At 27.1% G+C, this 27,859-nt stretch overlaps 1 protein-coding gene across 2 annotated transcripts; it reads right to left on the bottom strand.

Moving 5' to 3' along the window:
* Positions 1–20,484: 20,484 nt before the first annotated feature.
* Positions 20,485–27,515, bottom strand: LOC128999273 (actin-5C). Of its 2 annotated transcripts, none has more exons than XM_054425672.1 (6): positions 27,296–27,515; positions 23,504–23,712; positions 22,905–23,219; positions 22,331–22,566; positions 21,432–21,720; positions 20,485–20,944 (listed from the first exon to the last, which is right to left on the bottom strand). In XM_054425672.1, exons 2-6 carry the CDS (start codon positions 23,691–23,693, stop codon positions 20,844–20,846), a joined length of 1,131 nt encoding a protein of 376 aa, XP_054281647.1. In that variant the 5' UTR covers positions 23,694–23,712; positions 27,296–27,515; the 3' UTR covers positions 20,485–20,843. The 2 variants fall into 2 exon arrangements, with proteins under 2 accessions (XP_054281647.1, XP_054281648.1); XM_054425673.1 differs by lacking the exon at positions 27,296–27,515 and adding an exon at positions 26,456–26,580.
* Between the last annotated feature and the right edge of the window lie 344 nt (positions 27,516–27,859).

Below are 27,859 nucleotides of genomic sequence, written 5' to 3'. Positions count from 1 at the left end.
ATTTTCCATAAAATTGAGTACAAAACAAAATGTTTTTAAAAACAAGTAAAATTTTAAAATTTAATGAGTAGTTTTTATACAAATTTAACTAAAACAGTTTCTTTATCTTTGAATGTTTTAATTTCAGTAATAATTAAGTTTAAATCTTTTTTATTTAATTCTTTAATTGTTTTTTCATCAAATATATTAATAAATCTATGAGGCAAATGAACTTTACATTTTTCTAATTCAACAATAACTGTTGGTCCATATTTATCTTTAACTTTTTCAAATTTTTCTATTTTATATTTTGTATTCAATTCTAAACTTTTTATTGGTTTATATTCTTTGAATTTACATTCTCCAATATTATTAATCTCTTCTAGTAGATCCATTTATTACAAAAAATAATTATAGAAATTTTAAACAGTTAATAATTGAAATATATGAAAAGAATTTTAAATATCACACAACAGTTTGTTAGAACTGTTGTGCGATATTTAAAATTCTATTTTTTTAAATAATATCTGATGTATCACTTATGTTATCAGAAAAACCATTATGTTAATTTATTATGCATGGATCATTTAAAGTTGATAGATGTTTTAAGAATTTTAAAAAAATATCATCAAATTCTGGTTTTATATAAAAATTCAATTCTAAAAGTTTAAAAATCATTGGTAATAGTTTTTTAAATGATATATTTCTTTTTGTAAAACTGAAATATGCATTAAAAATTACTGTAATATTTCTTTTATCTTCAAAATTTAATTCAAAATCAATATTGAATATTTTGTTTAAGAATTGATAGTAAAATATCCAGTTTGTATAATTTCTTTGTTTTAAGAATAATTTTATATTTTTAGGTGTTATTTCAAAACTATTGTCTAAAATACATAATGTATAGATTTCATTGATTAATTGTTGTGTACGATATGGTTGAAAATGATTAAATTCTCTTAAAATATTTATAAGATGTTTGTTCTTATTCTTTCGTCTATTAATCTTTTTTTCAGAAATAATTCTTTTACATATATTACATCCTATACAATTTTCAATAATTGTAAAGTTATTAAAATTATGACATCTATAACATACATACATTTATATATAAAATTTTTATATCTAAATGGAAGAACTTATTCAGTGTCATAAATGTAAGAAGAAAACTAAAAATATTAATCCAGAAATTGTTGAAATGAAGAATGGTTTGTTTAGAATTGCTACCAAGTGTTCAATATGTAAAACAAATAAAAGTAAAATAATTAAAAAAGAAATTAAACCAATAATAAAAAAGGAATTAAATAAAAAAGATCAAATAATTGAAGCTAAAGAAATTCATGCTCCAATAAGAAAAAAATTTCCAAAAAGAAAGATAGTTACATTAGGTATTGATGATTTATGGGCAGCTGATTTAATCATTATGAAAAATTATGAAAAAGAAAATGATGGTTATAAATACATGTTGAATGTTATTGATACATTTTCTAAATATGTTTGGTCAAAACCATTAAAGAAAAAAGATGCAAAATGTGTATCTATAGCATTTGAACAAATAATAAAAGATGCAATAAAAATTGGTCATAAATCACCAAACTTATTACATACAGATAAAGGACTAGAATTTATAAATAGAGAATTTAATGGAGTTTTAAAAAAGTATAATATTAAATTGTATCATACAGAAAATGAAGAAAAATCTAGTATTATTGAAAGATATAACAGGACTCAAAATGAAAAAATGAAAGTTCTATTTGAAATTAATAAAAATTTTAGATGGATTGATATTCTTAAAGAAATAGTTAAAGAATATAATAATTCATATCATTCAACAATTAAAATGAAACCAATTGAGGTAAATAAAGAAAATGAAAATGATTTATTAAATACAGTTTTTAAATATATCCCACCAAAAATAATTACAAAATCTAAATTTAAAATAAATGATAGAGTTAGAATAGGAAACAAAAAATCAACTTTTTCAAATAAATATAAAAACAATTGGTCAAGAGAAATATTTGCTGTTTCTAGAATTAATAATACAAATCCTGTTACATATAGTATTAAAGACTTGAATGGTGAAGATATAATTGGTAGTTTTTATGATTATGAATTGAAGAAAACTGATTTGTAAAATTTTATACTATATAAATGGAGAAAAAATGTATAAGGTGTAATTTATATAAAGATGTATCTGAATTTTCAAAAATGAAATCAGCAAAAGATGGTTTATATTATTATTGTAAAGAATGTTATAAAAGTTATAAAAAGGAATTATTTGATAATATTAAAGTAATTGAAATAAATCAAAAAGAGTGTTTGAATTGTAAAGAAATTAAAGACATATCAAATTTTCATAAAAATTACTATAGTAAAGATAAAAAGTTGGCAATTTGTATTGAATGTATTAGACATATGTTTTTAAAACCACAAATGTGTGAATGTGGAAGAAGTATTAAATGGGTCAATAACTATTCAAAACATTTAGAAACTAAAATTCATAAAGAAAATATAACAAATAAGATGAATTAATAAACTAGTTTATAAAAGTTTTATTGAAAACAAATACTCTAGAAAATATAAATTGACTAGTTGATTACTAATTTTATAAAATAATACTCTAGAAAAAATAAATTAATCATTAATTTGGGTATATTACTTATATTTTATAAAAACATATTTTCTAAGTAAAAATTATTTTTATTAAATAAAGGAATTTTTTCTCATCTAAATGGAAAGACGAAATGAAAATATATTATGTCCTTATTGTATTAAAAATATATATTCTAAAAACTATGCAAGACATTACAACTCAAAGAAACATTTAGAAAATAAAATAAAATATGAAAATGAAGTTAATAATTTAAAAATATGGTGTAAACAAAATTATATTAATGATTATAAAAACAAAAATCTAGATCAATTAAAAGAAATAAAAAAGTCATATGATCCAACAAACTATTCTTTATTTAAAGAAGAAAAATTAAAGGAAATTGCTAACAAACTATCTGTTAGAAACTATACAAATTTAGTAAGAAATGAACTGATTAAAAGACTAAATAAAATTAAACAAAATCCTAATAATTTAAAATATAGATCATTGAAATTTATTCAAGATTTAGCTGTTAAAAATAATATTAAAATTGTAAATAAAACTAGAAAGGAATTGACTGAATTATTGACTGATCATCTTAAAAATAAACCAATTCTAAAAGAAAATATAATAAATATTCAAGAAGCTTCTTCATTAAAAGGTTATTTTCAAGAATATATTCTAACAAATTCAAATGATGGTTTGGATATATCTGATTATTTAGAATCACAAAGAAGTGAAATTCAAAAATTAATTGAAAAACAAAAATTTAAAAATATAAAAGGACAATTAGCTTTAACATGTGAATATCAAAGAAAATTGGTTAGTGGTGAAAATCAAACCAGTACAATGTATTTTGCTCTTAGGAGTTCAGATATCTTAAATATTAATGAATTTATAAATGATCAGTTTAAAAAATTAATATTAAGAGAAAATTTGAATCAACCATCAAATGGTAGTGGTTGGTCATTAAGTAGATGTTTAGAATTAAATCTCAAATTGTATAAAGTTAATTCATTAAATGCTGGTTCATATATTGAACTACCAAATAAAATCAAAAACAAGAAGAGTTGTATAAATTTTAAAAATAAAGATGAATATTGCTTCATTTATGCAATTAGATGTGCGATTGATAAATATAAAAATAGAAAATTAGATCATCCAGATAGGGTTAAACAGTATCAGAGTTATATAAATGATGAAATTTTTAAAGGTTTTGATTATCCAATAACATTAAAAGACATAAAATTGTTTGAAAAAAGATCATTTGATCCTAAATATAACTATCCATCCATGTCAATTAATGTTTATAGAATTGATGAAGATGAAAAGATTGTTCCATTACAAATATCTGAAAATTATGATGCAAAATTAGACATTGATTTGTTGTATTATAAAGATGGTGACAACTCACATTACATATTAATAACTGATTTAAGTAAATTAGTTTCCAACCAAGTTTCAAAAGATGGTCATAAACTATATATTTGTAGACGATGTTTGACACATTTTTATAAAAATAGTGATTTGAATAATCATTTAATAATTTGTAAATCTCTTGAACCTTGTCGACCAATTATGCCATTTTCTGGTGAAACTGTTAAATTTGAAAATTATTATAAAAAACTTGAACATCCATTTGTAATTTATATGGATTTTGAAAGCATTCTGAAAAAGATTAATACTTGTGAAAATAATCCAAATAACTCATATACAAATAAAATTCAGAAACATATACCTTATGGATTCACAATTTATTTAGTTTCTAGAGTGACTAATAAAATATATAAACCAATTTGTTATAGAGCAAAAACAGATGAAGAGTTGAAAAATGTACCAAATAAATTATTTGAATACTTAGATGAGATTTCAAAGTATATAGCTAAAAAATATAATTCGAAAAACAAAAAGCCTATGAGTTTAACTAAAAATGAAGAAATTGAATATCATAAAGCAAGTGTTTGTCATATTTGTGAAACTATTGGTTTTGATAATGACACAAGACGAAAGGTAAGAGATCACTGTCATTTAACAGGAAAATTTAGAGGTGCAGCACATTCAAGTTGTAATTTAAATCTAAAATTTCCACAAAATATACCTGTGTTTTGTCATAATAGTTCAAACTATGATACACATTTGTTTATTAAAGAATTAGCTAAAAAATATGGTAAAATTGATTTAATAGCAAATACTGATGAAAAATATATAAATTATTCAGTTAATTCAGGATATGGTTATGAATTTGAAGATGATAAACCTAGAAAATTTGTAAAATTCTCATTTGTAGATACGTTTAGATTTATGGCCTCATCAATTGATAAGTTAGCTAAAAATCTGAAAGAATTTAAACACTTGACTAAATTTATAAAAAACATTGATATAATTAAAAAAGATGATGAAACATTTGAAATATTATCTTCTAAAGGTATATTTCCTTATGAGTTTATAGATGATATTGAAAAATTAAATTATGATAAAATATTAGATAAAGCACAGTTTTATAGTTCTTTAACTGATGAAAATATTAGTGATGATGATTATAAATACTATCTAAAAGTTTGGAACAAATTAAAAGTTAAAACATTAGGAAATTATTCTGATTTGTACAATATTCAAGATGTGATGTTATTAGCTGATATATTTGAAAATTTTAGATCAGTTTGTTTAAAGAACTATCAATTAGATCCTGCACATTATTTAACATCACCATCATTAGCATGGGACTCTATGTTAAAATTAACAAAAATAGAATTAGAATTGATAAGCGATTATGATATGTATTTGATGATTGAAAAAGGTATAAGAGGTGGAATTTCTCAATGTGTTACAAGGTATTGTAAAGCAAATAACAAATATACCAAAAATTATGATCCTAATAAACCTGAAAATTACATGTTATATGTAGATGCAAACAATTTATATGGATGGGCCTTAAGTCAAAAACTACCATATAAAGATATTAAATGGATGAATCCAAATGTATATACAACTAATGAATGGAAAGAAACTATATTAGAATTAGATGAAAATGCTGATTATGGCTATATATTAGATGTTGATTTAGAATATCCAAAGGAATTACATGATAATCACAAGGATTTACCATTAGCTCCTGAACATTATAATAATAAGCTTTGTACTACATTATTTGATAAAAAAGACTATGTGGTTCATTCAAGAAACTTAAAATATTACCTAAAACAAGGTCTAGAATTAAAAAGAGTAAATCGAGTAATAGCATTTGATCAAGATAACTATATGGAAAAATATATAAAACTGAACACAAAATTAAGAGCTCAATCAAAATCAGACTTTGAAAAAGACTTCTTTAAGTTAATGAATAATTCTGTATTTGGTAAAACAATGGAAAATGTAAGGAATAGATGTAATATAAAATTAGGTGATGAAGAATATTCATTAAAACAAGCTAAAAAACCAAACTTTAAAACGTTTAGTATATTTGATAAAAATTGTATTGCTTCACATTTGATTAAAGAAAAAGTTAAATTTGATAAACCAATATATGTGGGATTTTCAGTTTTAGAATTATCAAAATTATTAATGTATGAATTTTACTATAATAAGCTAAAGAAATATGATCCAAATGCAAAATTATTATATATGGACACTGATAGTTATTTTGTGGAATTAAAGAAAGATCCTTATAAAATTATTAAAGAAAATATAAATGAGTTTGATACAAGTGATTATAAAAAAGATCATGAGTGTTACACTGAAAAAAATAAAAAAGTAATTGGTAAATTTAAAGATGAGCTAAATGGTGAAATACTAGAAGAATATTGTGGATTAAGATCAAAATTATATAGTTATGAATTTAACAATAAAAATCCTGTAAAATGTAAAGGTATCAAGAAAAGTGTTGTAAATAAGACAATTAATATGAGTGATTTTAAGAAATGCTTGTTTGATGATATAGAACAATATAGAACAATGACATGTATTAGAAGTTATAAACATGAATTGTATACTATTAGAATAAACAAATTAGCTTTGAGTAATAAGGATGATAAAAGATTTGTATGTGAAAATAGAATTGATACATTACCTTGGGGACATAAAAATATAATTTAAACATAAATAAATGGAAATAATAATCATACCAAAAGAATTAATAGACATTGAATATGATCAAAAATTGTTTTTGTTTAAAACTAAATTATCAAATAAATATTTAATTTATCTTTTTAAATATAAAGGATATTATGTTTATCACAATGCCTTTAATTTTAATATAAAACCATTCTTATATAAAGTAATACAATATGTTAAAGAAAGTTTTAAGGAAAATGATCAAAATGTAATTAATTTAAGATTTTAAAATTAGTGAATATAAACCTGATTCATGAATTAATATATTTTTATTTTTAAATATAAAATTATTATTAAATAAATCAATAGTTGTCATTATTTATATAGAAAAAAATTTAAGTTAGAAATTTTGTTTTAATCTTAAATACACAATATTCTTAACATTTTTATTATTTATCAAATTTCCTTCATTATCTTGAATAGATATTACAATATTTTGAATTTTATTAATATTTTTTAAAGGAACATAGTCTATTTGATTTGGTTTTTCACTTATTTTTGAACCATATTTAACATTTGGATAAAAAGTATATAGAATTTCTGATTCTTTATGTAAATGCGAGTGATCATTATGATTTTCAAAGCTAGGTTCAACCAAATTACAATGGATTTCTAAAACATCAAAAGATCTTAATTTAGGTAACTTAATTCCTTTAATTAAAGTGTCTGGTTCAATCATTTCATCCTTTAAACCTAATAAATCAGTTATAATAGCTGTTACTATAATTTTAACAGGTGATTTTATCACAATAAGAGAACCCTCATTTTCTAATAAAAACTCATTTTCATCAAAATTATCTGCTTTCTTTTTAAATTCTTTTAAGCTATTTTTAAAGTTTTCTTTTATAGTTTCTAATGTGTGATATCCTTTGTTTAAATTAAAATATTGATTTATTTCTTTTTCACCATTCTTAATAGTAAAACCATATACATTTTTATAATCATTTGGTACATTTAATACAAAATTATCTGAATAAAATCCACAAAGACCAATACTATAATTTCCATCCAAATGAATTGGATGTTCTAATCTTAGTTCAATCTTTGAAGAATTGCCTGTAATTTTAAATAATTTCATCTTATTTAAATGGAAAATTTTTTAAAGGAAAAAAATAAGATAAAATTTGATACATATGATGAAAAAATCAAGAATAATCAACCAATTAGATTGTTAATAATAGGATCAAGTGGTTCTGGTAAAACAACATTACTATTAAATTTCATCTATAAAAGATTGATACCATACACAAATTTATATGTTTTTAGTAAATCACTAGAGCAGCCTGCATACATAAAATTACAACATAGATTTAAAAATATTGAAATGAACATTAACAAAAAAGTTGCAAATTTCTTTGGTTCATGTGAAGATATAATTTCATTAAATGATTGTAAACCAAATTCATTAATTGTTTTTGATGATTGTATTTTAGAAAATCAAGATAAAATAAAAGAGTATTTTGTAATGGGTAGACATAAAAACATATCATGTATTTATCTTTCACAATGTTATTCAAAAGTTGACATTAAATTAATAAAGAATAATTTAAATATGTTATGTATTTTTAAGCAAAATAATCATTATGTAAAACAAATTTTTGATCATTTTGTAGGTTCTGATATGTCATTTAATGAATTTAAGGATATTTGTAATGATTGTTGGAAAGAAAATTATGGATTTTTAACTATGAATTTGATATTAAAAACAAATGAAGGAAAATATATGAATAAGTTTTCTAATATAAAATTTTCTTCTAAATAAATGTGGTGTATGCTTGATTTAATTGTTGATAAAATATTTGTTATAATAATATTTGCCTTATCTTTAGTGTTTATTTTTTTTTATTAAATTTACAGAAAATAAAAAATGATGTGTTTGTGTTTAATTTTAGATTTACTTATTATTTTTGTTTTATTTATATTAATCATTAGTGTAGTGTTGATTGTGCTTAATCGACATAGTTTATGTTTATGTTAACATGGTTTATGTTTATGTTAACATCATTTATGTTTATGTTAACATATTTTTTCTTTTAATAAATGGATAATATAACTGTTGACAAAGCTAAAAAGTTAGATGAAATTGAAAAAAAATTAATAAAAGAATTTAAAAATCAGATTAAAATTGATGAAAATTATGAACAAATTAAACAAAAAGCATATGAACCAATAACATCTGCAATTGGTAAAGTAGAAAATAAAATTGGTGATGTTTTAAATGAAAATAAAAATTTAATGGATTTAGTACCTATTGTTAATCAATTTGCAAACATATCAATACCACAATCTGAAGAAGAATTTATGTTACCTTCAAGTACTCCATTTAGACCAATAAGAGAACAAATTATTGAAGAAGAATCAACATTTATAGATCCAAATATTGTTTCACCTCAAATATTAAATAAAATCATTGGTCCAATTGCACAAAAATATTTACCTAGAGCAAAAGATGATAAATTTGGTTTGTATTGGGATAAACATAAAAAATCATTTATGATTGGTGATAAAATAACAGTAATTGATAATGATGATTTGCTTGTTAATGGTAAAACATATACTGGCACTCAAGGTTTATGGAGATTATTGACATATAAAGACAAACCAGATGATAATTTATATAGTCAAGATGATTTAAATAATTACTCAAAAATTTTATGGGAAACAGATTCAATTTATAAAAATAATGATCCAAGTACTAGAAAACCAAAATCAAGTAAAGGTAATAAATATATGAATTTGATTAAATTTATTTGGGATTCTAAAGGAAATATTGAAGGATCTGGTATAAGAAAATATTCAGAAAATAAAATTGAATACAGATATATTGATGATTTAAACAAATTAGAAAGTATAATCAATTATATATATGCTCAAGAAAAAGCTGGAAATAATAACTTTATCAATGAAAAAAGGGCTATTAAAGATTTTATTTCAAACAAATTAGATGAATTAATTGAAAAACCTGATGGTATAAAATATTTAAAAAGAATATTACCAACTATAACATCACCAATTATAGGTTCAGGATTATTAAATGATTTTATAAATAATTTACCATTTGAATTGCATGTACCTGGTTTTCAATATCTAGGACCTGGAACTAAGCTACAAAAAAGATTAAAAAGAGGTGATCCTGGAATAAATGATTTAGATAAAGCTGCTAAAGAACATGATATATTTTATAGAGATCATAAAGATACAGAATCTAGAAATGATATTGCTGATAAAATATTACAAGATAAAGCATGGGATATAGCAACATCTAGTGATCATGATATAGGTGAAAGATTAGTTGCTTTACCAACATCAGGTGCTATGTGGTTAAAAAGAAAATTTGGAATGGGATTAGAAATAGGATTAAAATTTTAACCTATATAAATGGAGAAAGTTAAGGTAAATTTAACTGATTATCAAAAATCTAAAATTAAATCTGCTTTTAAGAAAAATAAAAATTTGACTATACAATTTGAAATAGATCAATTTAAAAATGGTAATGATGTATTATTATTAACTAAAAGACAATTGAATAAATTAGAAAAACATAAAAAATTAAATACTGGATTAAGACTTGAATTTTCTTATAATCAACTTAAACAAATAAAAGATGGTGGTTTATTAAATGAAATATTAAATGTTGCTGATTATATTCCTGGCATAAATAGTTTAACACCAAAAGTTAGAAGAGGAGCTAAAGTAGTAAAAGACAATGTTATTCCAAAATTTAGAGAATTTATAAATTGGTTAGATCAAGAATTAGCTAATGTAAAAGGATCTGGATTAGATGAAAAAACATTAAAATATGTTAAGAAAAAAATTTCAACCCATTGACTTTAGCAGATTTAGAAAAATTATGTCAAAATATTAAGAATTTTAGAGGTGTTTTTATGAGAGATATGCTTCCAAAAACTGTTAATAAATTTGAATGTGGTATAGTCAATTTAGATTCATTTTCTGGTAATGGAACTCATTGGATATGTTATTATAAAAAAGATAAAATTAAATATTACTTTGATTCTTATGGAAAAATTGTTAATAAACCTTTTAAGGAAATTGTTAAATATTTAGGAAAAGACAATATATTTTTTAATGATTCACAAATTCAAAATTATGATGATCCACCTATATGTGGTCATTTGTGTGTTTTTGTATTAAATGAGTTGAATAAAAATACAAGATTTGATAACATAATCAATAAATTAATTCTTAATAAATATGGATTCATTAAATATATTTGATCTATTTGGTAGACAGAAAAAAGATTTAATTGAAGTAAAAAATGATTATATTAATTCAAAATTAAATTCCATTTTTAATGATATTAATAAGGATTTAAAAACCCATATTAAGAAAACTAATAATTTGGTTAATGCTATTAGTTTATCTAAAAATTATTTAAGTATTAATTCTAGAAGAATTGTTAATGTAAAACCAAGTATTAATGATTATGATGTTGTTATAAAATCTGAGTTAAATGAAGTTTTAAATTCTATTATTAAGGTTGGTAATGATCATTCAAAAACTAAACAGGATTTAAATGAATTGGTTAATTCATTATTTAATCTAAAAATGTATGTTGAAGATTTAGAAAAACAACTTGAAGATAAACTTGCTGAAAAAATAAGATTAGTAACTGCTGGATTAGCACAAATATTAGAAGATAAACTTAATACAGAAAACCAAGAAGATCAATAATTTTTACTATATAAATGGAGTTTATTTACTGTCTTAAATGTAAACAAAAAACCAATTCTAAAGACATTCAAACAATAAAATTAAAAAATAAAAATATGGTTAAAGCAAAATGTTGTATATGTAATTCAAAGAAAAGTAGTTTTACAAAAATTTCCTCCTAATAAATGGCTCTATATAATTCATTTGATTATTTCATTATCAGAAACCAATTTCTATTAACCAATGAAGATTGGGATATTATTTCAGAAAAATATGAATTGAATGAAGATATGATCAGATTGTTTCAAAATAAACTAAATTGGGAAAAAATTGCACAATATCAAACATTAAGTATACAATTTATTGATGAGTTTATTAATTATCAACTTAATGCTTATATTAATTTGGTTTGTAAGTATCAAAATTTAGATGAAGATTTTATTGATAAATATAAAAATGATTTGGATTGGGAAATAGTGTTACAATATCAAAATATATCAGCAAAATTCATCATAGATCATGCACTGAATATTGAACAGTTTAAAGAAAAAATGGATTATGACGAGATTGATTAAATTATTCCAAAAAGATTTATAAAACTATTCTTTATTACAAAAATTTTACTGGTTTTAAAAAACCTTTTTCTTTCCATATTTTTTTCATAAATTTCTCCTTAATAAATGGCTAATACTTATGAAATTGAAAGAGCTGAATATAAAAATTTTTATCCTTTATCTAAACTACATTTGAATGAACCAAACAAAAAAACTGAATTTAATATTGATTTTGGAGATGGTTTTTGTACATCTAAATTTCAATTTTATATTTCAGGAACACTAAAAAAATCTGATGATAGAGACTATGGTGCTACAGATAATGTAAAGTTGATTAATAATTTTGTACCATTCTTATTTTCAAAAATTGAAATTAGAAAACATAATAAATTAATTGAGGAAATTGAATATCCTGGACAATTAAGTACAATAAAAGGTACTGTTACTTATTCAAAAACAGAAGCAGTATCCAACATTTGTAATGGATTTCAATCAGATTTCAAAAAAACATTTGAAGCTGTGGGTAATCTATCACATTTTGGATTAGGTTTCTTTGAAAATGTTAATGTTCCAATATACAAAGGAGGATTCAATATATGTTTTGTTAGATCTGAAGATAATGATGCCATTTTTAGATGGAAAACTAAAAAAGTTGATGGAACTTTTGATGATACTACATTACCAAGTGCTGGAAAAATAATTATTGATGACTTTTTTATTAGAGTTCCAATAATTGAGTATAAAACTACAAGTAAAATTCAATATATTAATGAAATAACTAAAAAAGAAAAAATACTATTTCACTTTAATCATTGGCAATGTATTGAACAAAAGACAATAACTGGAAAAACAGTTAGTTTTGATATAACAAATATTTATCGAAACATCTATAATCCAAAATTTATAATAATTGGTTTTCAAAAAGGTAGAACTAATGATCAATTATATGACACTTCAAAATTTGATAGTATGTATATTAAAAATATTAGAGTAAAATTAAATGGTCACTATTATCCTGATGAATTAATAAATCTAGATATAAATAATGAAAAATTTAGAATTGTATATCAAATGTATCAAGATTATAAAAAGGTTTATTATAACAATAGTGAAATGTATTATGATCCAACAGAATTCATTGAAAATAGACCATTATATGTGATTGATACAACAAAAACTCCTGTTAATATTTCTGGTTCAAAGAATGATATTATTATAAATATGGATTTTGATTATGATATAACTGTTGCTAGTAAAACTAATTGCTATGTGGTTGTTGTGTCTGAAAGATTATTAGAGTATAATGTGATTAAAAATGATATAACTGAAATCAAATAAAATTATTATAAAACCACCATTTATTTACTACTTTTTGACATATTTTTCAAAATATTATTATATTTTATGAATAATGAGACTACTATTGTTAATTTAAAATTTGTTTCATAAAAAAATATTAATAAATAAAAATTTTTGATTTTCAAGGTCACAAGAAATAAATATTTTAAATTTTATTATTTAATAAATTTGTACTTACCTTATAGATATATCATACCAAATTTCATGAAAATATCTTTAAAAACAAAGAAGTTATTAAGGTTTTTAGTTTAAGGGTAGTTCACCCTAAATTGGAAAATTTTAGTAAAAACATTGATTTTAAACATAATTTTTCATAATTTTTAAGTTTTAGAATTATTCAATAATTTTTTACATTTTTATAAATAAAATACAAAATAAGGGATGAAACTACCCTTAACATAAGTCAAAAACATTCTTTAATATTCAATGAGTGTATGTTTCAAATTTGGTTAAGATTGGTTTAAAAACACTCAAGTTATAACATACAATATATTTCAAATAATTTCATTCGATACTAACAATCGAATAATAAGTTGAAACATTCGATATTAACAGTTAAATTACTGAATAGGAATTCAAAATAACTCACACAAACATAAACAAATAATATTTACTGAACATTTCAGATTTATCAAAGCGTGCATTCAATGCACGCTTTCGTTGAACATCATTTGGTTTGGCAAAAAAAAAACTGTCAAAAAAACAGCAGAGTCACTTAAATTTTTTTACACAAAATATTTACTGTACAATTCAGATTTATCAAAGCGTGCTTTAGAAGCACACTGTCCTTGAATATCATATGGTTTGGCAAAAAACTATCAAACAAAGCAGCAATCACTTGACCTTGAAAATTCTGATTGTTTTATAAACAAGTTATGATTACAAACAATAAAAATAGTCTATAAATAGTTCAATAAATCACTTTTACTTATTAAAATATTAGTTAAAAACACTTGAACAATCCAAATATGGTGATGAACACTTCAAACACATTTCACTTCACAACACGATAGTTTCACAATTTTCATAGTTAATCTTCTTTATACTTCATCTTCAATCAATAAATAATAAACTTTTACCATCAATAAACTCTTATTTTAAATATTTCTTCATAAAACAAAATGAGAATATACATAGAAAATCAGCCAGTCGACAGAGCCACACCCATTATGATAGCTAATGACGAGATTTTTGCTAACTTGACACTTTTTTTGTTCAATCGGCTAGTTTCATTAGCTAACTATTTAACCATTGATTATACATTTTAAGCATTAATTATAAAATACTTTTCGATTAGTTTAGATAAATCAAAATAATTATTTTAATCCACACTGCAATTTACTAACATTCAACTGGTTATTATTTTATTCAATCACTTATTTTCATAAAAAGATCGACCAAACAAATTAGGCCATAGACTAATATTCCTTCAATAAGATTATATTTACAACACAATTTATTTTTGTTGATTTTTACATTATCTTTAATCGTACAGAAATGTATAATATATGAAATAGCATTAATTTTTAACAAGCTTTTCATTGGTGATATTTATTTTCAATTTAAATCAATACTTATCTTTTTATCTTAAGATTATCATTTTGTTAACATTTTTATGATTTCACAATTGAAATATATAAAAAGGTATTTTTGATAATTAAACCTTAAATAAACCTTTACAAACTTGTTTTTTTAATCAATTAATCTACTTCAAGATTTTTATGATATAAAAAACTTTAATAATTTTGATAAATTTCATATTTTTTAATAGTTTATTTAATAATTAAACCTTTATAAACTCATTTTTAATCATTTATTAACGCGTCGCGATTTTTGCGACGCGTCAAATATTTAATAAATTCCATAAATTTAATAATTTATTTGATAATTAAACCTTAAATAAACCTTTACAAACTTGTTTTTTTAATCAATTAATCTACTTCAAGATTTTTATGATATAAAAAACTTTAATAATTTTGATAAATTTCATATTTTTTAATAGTTTATTTAATAATTAAACCTTTATAAACTCATTTTTAATCATTTATTAACGCGTCGCGATTTTTGCGACGCGTCAAATATTTAATAAATTCCATAAATTTAATAATTTATTTGATAATTAAACCTTAAATAAACCTTTACAAACTTGTTTTTTTAATCAATTAATCTACTTCAAGATTTTTATGATATAAAAAACTTTAATAATTTTGATAAATTTCATATTTTTTAATAGTTTATTTAATAATTAAACCTTTATAAACTCATTTTTAATCATTTATTAACGCGTCGCGATTTTTGCGACGCGTCAAATATTTAATAAATTCCATAAATTTAATAATTTATTTGATAATTAAACCTTAAATAAACCTTTACAAACTTGTTTTTTCAATCAATTAATCTACTCTAAGATTTTTATGGTATAAAAAAACTTTAATAATTCTAATAAATTTCATGTTTTTTAATATTTTATTTGCGACGCGTTAATAAATGATAAAAAATGAGTTTATAAAGGTTTAATTATTAAATAAACTATTAAAAAATATGAAATTTATCAAAATTATTAAAGTTTTTTTATACCATAAAAATCTTAGAGTAGATTAATTGATTGAAAAAACAAGTTTGTAAAGGTTTATTTAAGGTTTAATTATCAAATAAATTATTAAATTTATGGAATTTATTAAATATTTGACGCGTCGCAAAAATCGCGACGCGTTAATAAATGATTAAAAATGAGTTTATAAAGGTTTAATTATTAAATAAACTATTAAAAAATATGAAATTTATTAGAATTATTAAAGTTTTTTTATACCATAAAAATCTTGAAGTAGATTAATTGATTAAAAAAACAAGTTTGTAAAGGTTTATTTAAGGTTTGATTATTAAATAAATTATTAAATTTATGGAATTTATTATTTAAAATTCTTTTCATATATTTCAATTATTAACTGTTTAAAATTTCTATAATTATTTTTTGTAATAAATGGATCTACTAGAAGAGATTAATAATATTGGAGAATGTAAATTCAAAGAATATAAACCAATAAAAAGTTTAGAATTGAATACAAAATATAAAATAGAAAAATTTGAAAAAGTTAAAGATAAATATGGACCAACAGTTATTGTTGAATTAGAAAAATGTAAAGTTCATTTGCCTCATAGATTTATTAATATATTTGATGAAAAAACAATTAAAGAATTAAATAAAAAAGATTTAAACTTAATTATTACTGAAATTAAAACATTCAAAGATAAAGAAACTGTTTTAGTTAAATTTGTATAAAAACTACTCATTAAATTTTAAAATTTTACTTGTTTTTAAAAACATTTTGTTTTGTACTCAATTTTATGGAAAATATAGACATATTCATGAAAATTTCATCAAAATTATATACTTTTTCTAGAAAAATATGAAAATGTTAGAAATTGGCCTAAAAGAGGCAAAAATTTAACATATTAGTATTGAAAAACAACAAATTTCATTAAATTATTAAAGTCTTCCTTTTTTGGTCTAGGATTGGTACATTACTATCTACTTATATATATATATATATATATATATATATAAGTCTATATATATATAAATATATAAAAATTTGAACGAATGGTGTTTTTGGCCTCTGGGGACATCAAAATGAAAAAGTAAATCGGTCCCGGGTCTAGGTCTTACCGTGCCACCTACGGTAATAGCTACTTCCCTATAGGGAAATTCGCTAAAACTCAAAAAGTTGAAAAAAACCAATAAAATCTTTTTAAGTTTGTATAACTCCGAACAAACTTACCTGAGACCCGAAAAATCGTTATGTTTGTATAAAGGTGTGCTTATTTTGTGTATAAAACATTGAAATATGACGATATTTTAATTTTTGAAATTTTTATGATAGAAATCGTAAACGTGATGGTCAGGGACAAGCGGTACGGTCGTGAATTTTCTGAAATAATCTAAATCTTTCTAAACAATCCTTCAATTATACTGTTAGTTATAATAAAAATATGTGTTTCAATTGAACTAAACTGTTCAATTTACAATTATATTAAAGTTATTGTCACGACCAAACACACTATAACCCATAAGGCTGCAATGGTCGTGAAAAAACCCGCGATGGTCGTGAAACTTTGGTCGTGAAATTACGTGTTATTTGGCTCTGTTCTGGCGGTAGCCCTGCACCTCATGTTCGAGGATACAAAGTGGACTTCTAGGATAATCTAGCAATTGAAATATCTTATAAACAAAAATTAACACCATGTCTACTTCATCGAATGACTACGTACGGTCATGGACACACCAAAATTACAAAAAACACAATCTTCCTTTATTAATCTTGTAACTCCTCCTTTCAACTCGAAACGACCGGCACTACAATCCTGACGTACACCCCGAACTAGTCTTTAAAACCAACTGACTCCATCGACGCCAGGCTTGCCACTGTCGTGCTCCAAAGTTAAAGTTTTCCCAAATGGTCGTGACGCCAAATCGAGGGACAGGCTTATTTTGTCATGGTAGTCAGTTTGCAATGACAATAAAATTATAATATGCTCCTTTTTTGTAAGTTTAATGACCATTGATGACATAAAAATATGGCTTTATATATTTCGGCATGAATAATTAGTCTAAAAACAGCGTGAAAGTTGGAAAATGTACCCTAGGGACACGTCATGGTCGTGAATTTTGAGACTTTAAAAATACAAAAAAAATACCTAGAACCTATTTAAAACCAAATAAATGTGTGTAACATGTTGCCCCCGTCCCAAAAAATATTAAAACACATAATAATAGACTACAAATCCAGTATCTTCGAAGTAAAAGGCCATCAGGGACATGAAAACGTACGTTTTTAAATTTTCACTCAGGTACATTTCAATAAAAATAACACTTATTACTTTTTCTTGTAGCAGCAACATATTTACAACTAAGGTACAGTAAGTAGGTACAATAATTGTTTTGAGACTGTGTAAATGGCTTATGATGTTTTACAGTAATTTGTTCCGATTTTGCCTGCGGTGTTGAGGCAATCAACAATTAATTATTATCAATTACCAATCATTGAGATGGGTAAAACTATTTGGTATGTATTTTAAACCAAAATGAGTGTAGAATGGTGTGAGATGATCCGTGTCAAGGCGTGCATGGGTCCAATTTTGAATTGAACCATCAAAAAGCTAACGACTTTTCTCAGGATCGAACCTGTGACCTTTTGATTGCTATAGGCGAGCACTTGTAAATACAGGTAATTAAATATATGTACGGGTACCTATATTTTACAGAGGCACAATCTGCCTGGCTTAGCTGAATTACTTTAAGGCTTTTACCTTACTTAAAATAAACATATCAGCAATCTAACACAACTTTCTCTGGCTTGTCATCAACTATGTATGTGTAAGCTCTGGGAATAACATGAATAACATTGATATTTACTGGGTATAGGCACAACAGTTGTAAAAACATTCAAACATAATTTTTAGAGCAATGGGGGTTGTATAATTTTGTTTAGAGTTTAAAGGACTGTATATAACATGCTACATTTCACTTTAACAGTTAGAGCTGTTATTGTAAAATTAGATTTTCCACGAGAAAATCAATATTAAAAATCAAAATTTTAAAGCCTGGGGATACCTTGGAAAAGTATCCATGCACATACCAAATTTCATCAAAATCAGACCACAGGTGTTGTCTGTAGCTTTGTACACATCCACACACAGACATCACTTTTTAGGTTCAGGGGGCCCAAAATAGATATGTCCACCATAAATAACTCATAGTCAAAAATGTTGAGGAAAATAACGCTTTCTCCAATTATATGTAGGGAGGGCGATGAAATAAAACTCAGTGACAACAGCGCTTCAGATTCTGGTGTGGACACTGCCATAACTCAGTAGAGGTTCAGTGAGTTATGGCATAAAAGAAACTGGCAGATTCAAATAAAACTTATTTTGGCCCAGTGAGTTATATGGCATAGATAAAACATAGTCAATGGTTATAGGTCCAGTCTTTATCATGTAATCGAATTGCAAAAATAGTAATAAAATAAGGCTAGATTATTTTACTTAAAAATAAAATAACAGTTGTAAGGTTAATATTCCAGTTTAAATCGATTGACTCACTGACTCAGGGTAATTAGGTCGGCTCTCTTGTTTTTCTTACCCGGTCGCTACCCTACTTGATCTGTAACAACCCAACTGGACTTAAGCAGTTGTATTTGAGTGCATAAATGTTTCTCAAAGGAAAACCTTTCTTCTTCACCCAGAGGCTAATAAAACTCAAGCTATTTGCCAATGAATATATTAGTTACCCTTTTCTAAGCCGTTTTAAATTGTGTTCATAAGTGAGCAATTTCACGAATGTCAAGCATTTGTTACCATTACCAACAATACCTACCATGTCACTCCCTGTTCAGATTCATCTAGCCTTAATGTAGATCCTGATGCAATAATTACTTCTCCTTGAGAAAGACCATTGTTGGTTCAAATAAGTCATTTTTCACTACATAATGAGGCTGACATGCATTACGCACATTCGTTTGAATATTGTTACCTAATTTGTACAAAACACCATAAGTATATTCTATTGCAGCACCCATTTGCAGTCAGTAACAACAGGAAACCCTTCAGCTAGCTAGCATGTCAGGTAACTCAAAAACTCTTGTTCGTAGGTAAAATTGTATTAATTAGTGACCATCCAAGATCTTAAGTTACTGCAACTTTTTCAACACTACCTGCCATCCCTTTATTCTACACACAAACATGGCCAAAAGTCTTTCATTGATCAAGTTTTGTGACGACACAGAGAAGTAAGAAACTGAGGATACATTCAATGGTACACTTGAGGTGTCTAGCACCGGTCGCTGGTGTCTAGAGCCATTTCTATTTGTCACCCCCTTTCACTGTCTTTCCCCCTCACCATCACGTACTACAGCGCTCATGCAGTAGGAGAGTGGACATCATGGTTCAGGCTCTTCCTTGCTCAGTATAAGTGCATTTCAACCCAACATACCAGATCTAAATGTGCACGGTTGTACTATAAGCTTGTGTCCTCTGTATCTTACCTTACTTCTCTGTGGTAAAGTTTAGTAAATTATTTCTTAATTTCTATAATTTTTTCAAGTCCCACAGATATTTTAATAGATTCATTTTAAAACTAATATTCTACTGTACTCCTTCATATAATATGTAAGGGAATTCCTATCAGTATATCTAAAGGTTCTCAAAAGAAAATGCTTGACATGAGCAATCTAAGCGATTTATTTCCAACACTCGAGGCAGTTCACATTTATTGCTCGTAATAAAAATATACAGGACAAAAATTAAATAGGACCGAACATTTTAATCACAAAATCTTACACAGAGGCTATATAAATATCAACTGACTAACATAAATGCAACATAAACGGATCGCACCTCTCGGCTCAGTGCGAATGGAATGGAAACGACGTCTGAGACAGTATAAAAGTTTAACAACTCGATAAATGTCTTGTAAAGGTTTCGATTACAAATTATAAACTGTAATCAATAAATAAAGTTCTGTCGGATCACCGTGATCCGAACCGAAGCAAACTTTTCACATATTAACAGTAGAGTCACGCTTAGAAGCACTTCCTGTGGACGATGGAGGGACCAGACTCGTCGTACTCTTGTTTGGAGATCCACATCTGTTGGAAGGTGGAGAGGGAGGCAAGGATGGAACCTGAAAAGTACAAAAAACATTAGACAACTGAAAGTGAAATGACAAGTATTAGACAACCGAAAGTGAAATGACAAGTATTAGACAACTGAAAGTGAAATGACAAGCATTAGACAACTGTAAGTGAAATGAAGCATTACACAACCGAAAGTGAAATGACAAGTATTAGACAACTGTAAGTGTGGCAGACAAACATCAGTTAACTACTGATAATAAACTGAAATCATAATATTCTACTGGTAGGTCTTTTAGCTTGGGTCCTTTAGGAACCATATCCTGTTCCAAAAGCTATATAACTGGCTTAGTAAGTTTATTTTTTATCTTTAAATAATTCTGTACATGTAAATGAAATTACATACATTCATCGATAAATAGACAGGATTACTTTAGTATATTAGAATAAGTTTGAAAAGTGAAGATGATACAATACCACATGATTCAATTTCTGACACAAATCCTAAATCTAGCTGAAAACCACAATGTTCCTTACCTCCGATCCATACGGAGTATTTCCTCTCAGGGGGAGCGATGATCTTGATCTTCATGGTGGAAGGAGCGAGGGCAGTGATTTCCTTCTGCATCCTGTCAGCAATACCAGGGTACATGGTGGTACCTCCAGACAGGACTGTGTTGGCGTACAGGTCCTTACGGATGTCTACGTCACACTTCATGATGGAGTTGTAGGTGGTTTCGTGGATACCGCAAGCTTCCATACCCAGGAATGAAGGCTGGAAGAGAGCCTCTGGACACCTGAATCTCTCGTTTCCAATTGTGATAACCTGTTAAAAATAATAAATCAATAAATAATCGATAATAGAAACTGACAACTTATTCTTAAAAGAGTAAAATAAATGACAAAATGTTACAAACAAACAGTAGAAAGCTACAGGCATAGATAAATAATAAGTATTCCTTTAGTAGACTTATCATCCATGACTTATGGATCAGCTAAAGACACTTTTATTGTTAGGTCGTCCGGTGCACTGTGTAGAGGTCGTGTTTAGTTTACAATTTGTTTCTTGTCATTTCAGTCATTTGTAACCTCATTTAACCAAATAAAACAATTTTATCTTAAATCTTAACTCATTGCCTGGTTGTATAGCCAAGAACAGTAAATAACAAATCATAAAATTGTCGTAAAATATAAAAAAAACTAAATTTCGTTGACACTAGCGATCAGTGTCATTAACATGAATAAGACTCGAAAAACAAGCTTTAAAACTTACATTGGGATGAGAAGTCTACGTCTGTTGGTTAAAGGAGGTGTAAATAGGCTAAATCAAAGAATTAAAAAATATTAGGCAAATTCATTTTCTAATAGGTTCTGAGAATTAATTGGACATTTAAACAGGCCATTACAGGCATTGCAAAACAAGGGCAAAGACACACCTGTCCGTCAGGAAGTTCGTAGCTCTTTTCCAGAGAGCTGGAGCTGGCAGCCGTTGCCATTTCCTGCTCAAAGTCCAACGCGACGTAACACAGCTTCTCCTTGATGTCACGAACAATTTCTCTCTCTGCGGTGGTGGTGAAGCTGTATCCTCTCTCAGTGAGAATCTTCATCAGGTAGTCTGTCAGGTCTCGGCCGGCCAGGTCAAGACGGAGGATGGCGTGGGGCAGCGCGTATCCTGCACAGCACACAATATAATTTAAATTTAAGTCCATCTTAAAAGTTAAACCTACATTACACAACCTAAGACCTTTATGTACAAAGATTGATAAATTATAAATGGCGTAGAAAGCTTTACAATACCTTGTAAATAGGCCTACTATTTATGGGTACATAAAAAGTACCCGAGTCAACAAGAAATTACCTATAGAGGGTGGCGGGAAATGAAGCTTTAATATTTGAGAAACATTCTAAATCTTCATAGAAATAAAATCTTCATTCTAAATCTTTGATTGTGATAACTTACTTTTACTTAACAAATGGTGGAACTTAGTAACTGTCGTCTGGATATGTTACCTTCATAGATGGGGACTGTGTGAGAGACGCCGTCACCAGAGTCCAACACAATACCGGTGGTTCGTCCAGAGGCGTACAGGGAGAGAACGGCCTGGATGGCGACGTACATGGCGGGTGTGTTGAAGGTTTCAAACATGATCTGTGTCATCTTTTCTCTGTTGGCCTTGGGGTTGAGGGGGGCTTCGGTCAACAGTACAGGGTGTTCTTCAGGCGCAACTCTCAACTCATTGTAGAATGTGTGATGCCAGATCTTCTCCATGTCGTCCCAGTTGGTGACAATACCGTGCTCAATGGGGTACTTCAGGGTAAGGATACCTGAGAAATGAACGTCATTATAAGTCACTCACATTGGATTCTATAATATATGTGGTAATGGTTACATTAATTTAAACACTACAATTCTAGTTAGCTAATCTTGCAACTTAAAAACAAATATTTACGACACAACAAATACAAGTTGCACCTCAATAAAAAATTAAGTAACCTGTAAAGCTTTTATTTTTGAGATTGTGGAGAAGTGAAATACCTAGATTAGCTATAACCCTTTAAAAATATTTTCACGTAGGCTATACAGTTGTTTGGTATTTCCAAAAACACACCTCTCTTGGACTGAGCCTCGTCACCGACGTAGCTGTCCTTCTGTCCCATCCCCACCATGACTCCCTGATGGCGAGGACGTCCCACGATGGAGGGAAAGACAGCCCGAGGAGCATCGTCACCGGCGAACCCGGCCTTGCACATTCCGGATCCATTGTCCACAACCAGAGCTGCTACTTCTTCGTCACACATTGTGATTGTAATAAATTAACTGTAACAAAAACATAATATGTTACAAAGTGATTGATAAAGAGTATATGGATACAATTTACAAACCAGATGAAGTTGTTGATAGTTTATTGTAAGACTAACTTAAGTTAAATGTAGACTATGGTTTGTGCCAAAAGGTTTATCCCAACATATCTTAAAACTAGATAAGAACTACTAAATGCATCTTTGTAGGGCCTAACATTTTCTAGCTTAAGTCTTAAATGTTTATTTGAGTACCGGTAATTAATATGTTGTTAATATGTTGTTGTACAAATTGTGACATTAGTTTATTACTTTTAAGATAAAGTGGAAATTTGATGGAAATTGGAAAAACATTAAATCCTTAACTTCTTGAATGCATGGAGCTTAAAAAAATAATATATTTTTTTATTTCCAGGTAGTAGTTATTTTTCCACATTGTATGTGGGAAAGTCTAAAGAGTAATCATGTTAGTTCACATTTTGAACTCGCCTTTGAATACCTGAACAAAATTTAAAGTTACTGACAATAAATGGAGAGAGATCTATATCAGGGTCAACTAGGACAGTTTTTTCACACATCACTTGCACATAGACTAGCCCTTCAACAACGTTATTGATTACTTATAATCACATATCAATTCTGCTGTTATAATAACAGCAAGACTTGGTTAATTTATGAGTTTTAGTTTTGCTCGACACAAGTTATATCAAACCTTTCTGAACGAATAAAGAATGCAACAACTATTCGTCTGTTAAATATCATTTCCAAGAGTCCTTTGTTCTAGCTTGTAAAACAATTAAAAAACTACAAAGACAATTTCTAAACTCACAGTTAATTAAGATACCTATTTAAATTATATTATCACTCTGGCGTTTGAAAAAATTTTAGGTAAAATAGCTCTTCAATGGCTGTTTGAATTAACGAAATTAGCATGCTCTTTTGGCGGGCAAATCCAAGATGGCCGTTAGCTTCAATGGATAACAATTCAAACAACAAAGAACATTAAATTTCGAATCTAAGTTACATATTTAAATTATAATCACTTTGGTGTTTGAAAATTGGTTGATTGAAATATCTTTGGGTGGTAAATAACTCATTAGCACCCGTTTTCAACTATTCAAGATGGCAGCTAGCCTCCATTGATAGCCTATTTTTTTCTTCTGTTCAAGCTTGAATGCTTGTAGAAAATGAGTAGGCCTATGACATATTAGTTGGATAGGCCTGAGTTAATGGTCCCTAAAAGGATCATGATCCCATGTAGATAAGGCAGATATCCCCCCCCCTTAGGCCCCCCAAAAAGCATCAAATTTACAACTAATCAAATTAAACACTTGCCTACTAACTTTTTTTAAGCTTGAACACAATAACCGTCACAAATATAATAGTCTGGATTTAATTATTATAAAAAGTTTGTAATCAGCTCTATTTAAGTTAAAAAGGTGTTAAATTACAATTACTTGGTGCGGCTAATGTCTAGGCGATCAAAAGTTAGCTCACCTATATTAGATACACCTACACGATAATTAAATGATGAAGAGTACAGTAGTTATATGGTTTAATCAGCAGACGTGATAAGATATGCTTGACTTAGGTTTAAGCTAAGCGCCAAAGTTATAAGGGAAGTTAAATACAACAAAACAAAATCAAGTTACTGAAATTAGAGCAGCTTGTCATTAGAATTAAGTTAACTTTAATTCACAACTTTTCACTAAGTAGGCCAAAGACAGTTACTTAACCTAGCCTAAATTTTGTAAATTTTTGCACATACTATGAGAGAACACTTAAAAAAAACTCTTAATAATTTAGCTTGCCATGTGAGTAGGCTACATTAAGTTAATGTAAGTAATTTTGGTTCACTTCCATATCTGTTGGCACAAACAACCTAATGGAAATATCAATCGATATAACTTATCGATTATTCGATAAATTTTTTTGGAATTTCAATTTATAAAATTAAAATGGCCGCCATTTTGAAATTTTAATTGGAAGGCTGCACTTTACTTTAGGTCCTACACTCATTCGAATGAAAATATCGATTATTCGATTGCTTCATTCGATATACCGTTTGGTTAGTTAGGTAAGGTTAACCTAACCTAACTAACCAAATGATATATCGAATTAAACAATCGAACAATCAATATTACTCATTCGGTTGTTTGTGTCAACAGATATAACTTAGTGTACCCAGTAATTTAAATAAATTAGTTAAATTTCTTTGGGAAAATATCTGTAGGCTTAATGGATACAACAAGGACCCGAACAACCGCTCACTTCAATCCAACTAACTCAATTAAGTTTAACTCAAATGAAGCTAGATTCAGCTACAATTCAAAATGTTTTGATCCAAACTGAGATCAGGTCTGTTAGTACAGTACAGTACCGTACATAAGTAGATTATTAAGTACTTCTTTACTGTAAACTGTAAACTTTAAGTTAACAAGTAGGGTACTAATACTTAGGCACAAGTTAAGCTGCTGAGGTAGGCTAACTTAAGTTTGATTTGATTCCAAGTTACATCGAGTTAAACGGATAGTAAAAATAAAATTGTAGGTATTGAAGTATGGTTAGGATGAAAAGCTTTAAGCTTAAACCTAGAGTTTAAAAAATTATGTTTTTTTACCCACAACTTGAATAACTTAAAACACACTTAAAAATAACACAGCTGGCACTAAAAACAATTGAATCTTCATTGGTGGTAATCCATATGGCACAACACAAAGCACTTAACTCTACAAGAAGACACAAAAATATTTCAAACTTACATAAATAAATAAAATGTACAAAATAGGGATGCACAGAACTGCACCTTTTGGTTAACAAGACTAGACTGAACTGAAGTTGACACTAGCAGACGGGTTAGGTTATAAGCAACCTCTCACTAAGTTCTCTTCCTACCCCTCCCAATATTCAATGGTGGGGGGGGGGGCGCCAATGACAGCATACTTTACCATATAAGGAAAAAGCTAGCGGCGTGGCTTAACATCTTCAAAAGCCGGTAATCTCGATGAAACTCTTTATTTACTAAGTAACTTGGGTCTGAAAACATTGACTATTTTATTCTCTAAGTCCAAAGGGAAAGATTAAATCAATGAAGTGTGTACAAGTTCATGGTCACTATCACGCCGGTAGATGGACAACGCCCAACTGGCAATAGGTTATGTCTGGAAGATCTAAGGAAGGAGTAAAAATAGCAACTATTTGTTTAGTAGAGAGGTGCCAACTTTAAAAATAGCACGGCGGGAATGAATGAAGTTAATTATGGATGCGCGTAAAACGAAAATAGCTACCCTACTTACTAGTAAACCTAGCGCGAGCCGGCGTGTGCGAGAATAACGTACAGTTGCAATTTTGGTCGTTCACTTACTTTAGGGTTACATGCAACACTGGAACCGATGAAAAATTATCATCAGCTGACAAAAACATCGAGCTCGTATTAATTTCTTTTAAAACGTCAATTCAAGTCCTAAGCAGACAAATTAATATAAAAAGCTTACCAGTACCCACCGATCTCGAAAATAACTGTTTTTTAATGAAAAATAATAAGACATAGAATATATTCTACATTAAATTGAGAAGTAAACCTTAATTATTCCTAAACTTACCTCTAAAATAGAGGAACGTCAATGAGTGCTGGCACCACAACTAAATTGATGCAAGTGAACCGAGCAATTGAACCGTTGGGGAAAGTCTCGTCCTGAAAATGGACTCGTCCGGGGAGAGGAAGTCTACACTGAAGGGAATACAGCCGACTTAAATTCACTAATTTAAACTAAAATCGAGCTAAAAACAGTAATAAATCGGTTTAGAATGGTTTCATAACTCCAAATCCCAGTAGAAGCAAATAAATTCACTCGTTTTTTATGAAATCCGAGTCGGCGGTCGCACAAAAGTCGAAGGTTTCTCCCCCACCGTGCTACTTGGACTCGCCCGAACCCCCTCCACGTAACAAACACCGCTCATACCATATATGGTTATAAAGCGGATGGCGCTCTCTGATTGGTCGAGAGGCTCGGGCGGTTGATTCACAAGCGAAATGCAAGCGTGTACTTGAAACTAGTAGGAAATTTCGAATGAATACCTCAGCGTTCCGTTCCCACTAGAATTAAATTAGAGGTTTCTTCAATCAACAGTTTGTTGAAAGGTTTCACTTTTTACTGCATTGTTTC

Source organism: Macrosteles quadrilineatus, unplaced genomic scaffold, assembly GCF_028750875.1.
Source record: "Macrosteles quadrilineatus isolate MER2022 unplaced genomic scaffold, UCM_ALF_1.0 Scaffold_8__2_contigs__length_117827958, whole genome shotgun sequence".
NCBI lineage: Eukaryota > Metazoa > Arthropoda > Insecta > Hemiptera > Cicadellidae > Macrosteles > Macrosteles quadrilineatus.
Note: the sequence above shows the minus strand (reverse complement) of the source record. Positions and strands in the feature narration are given on the sequence as shown.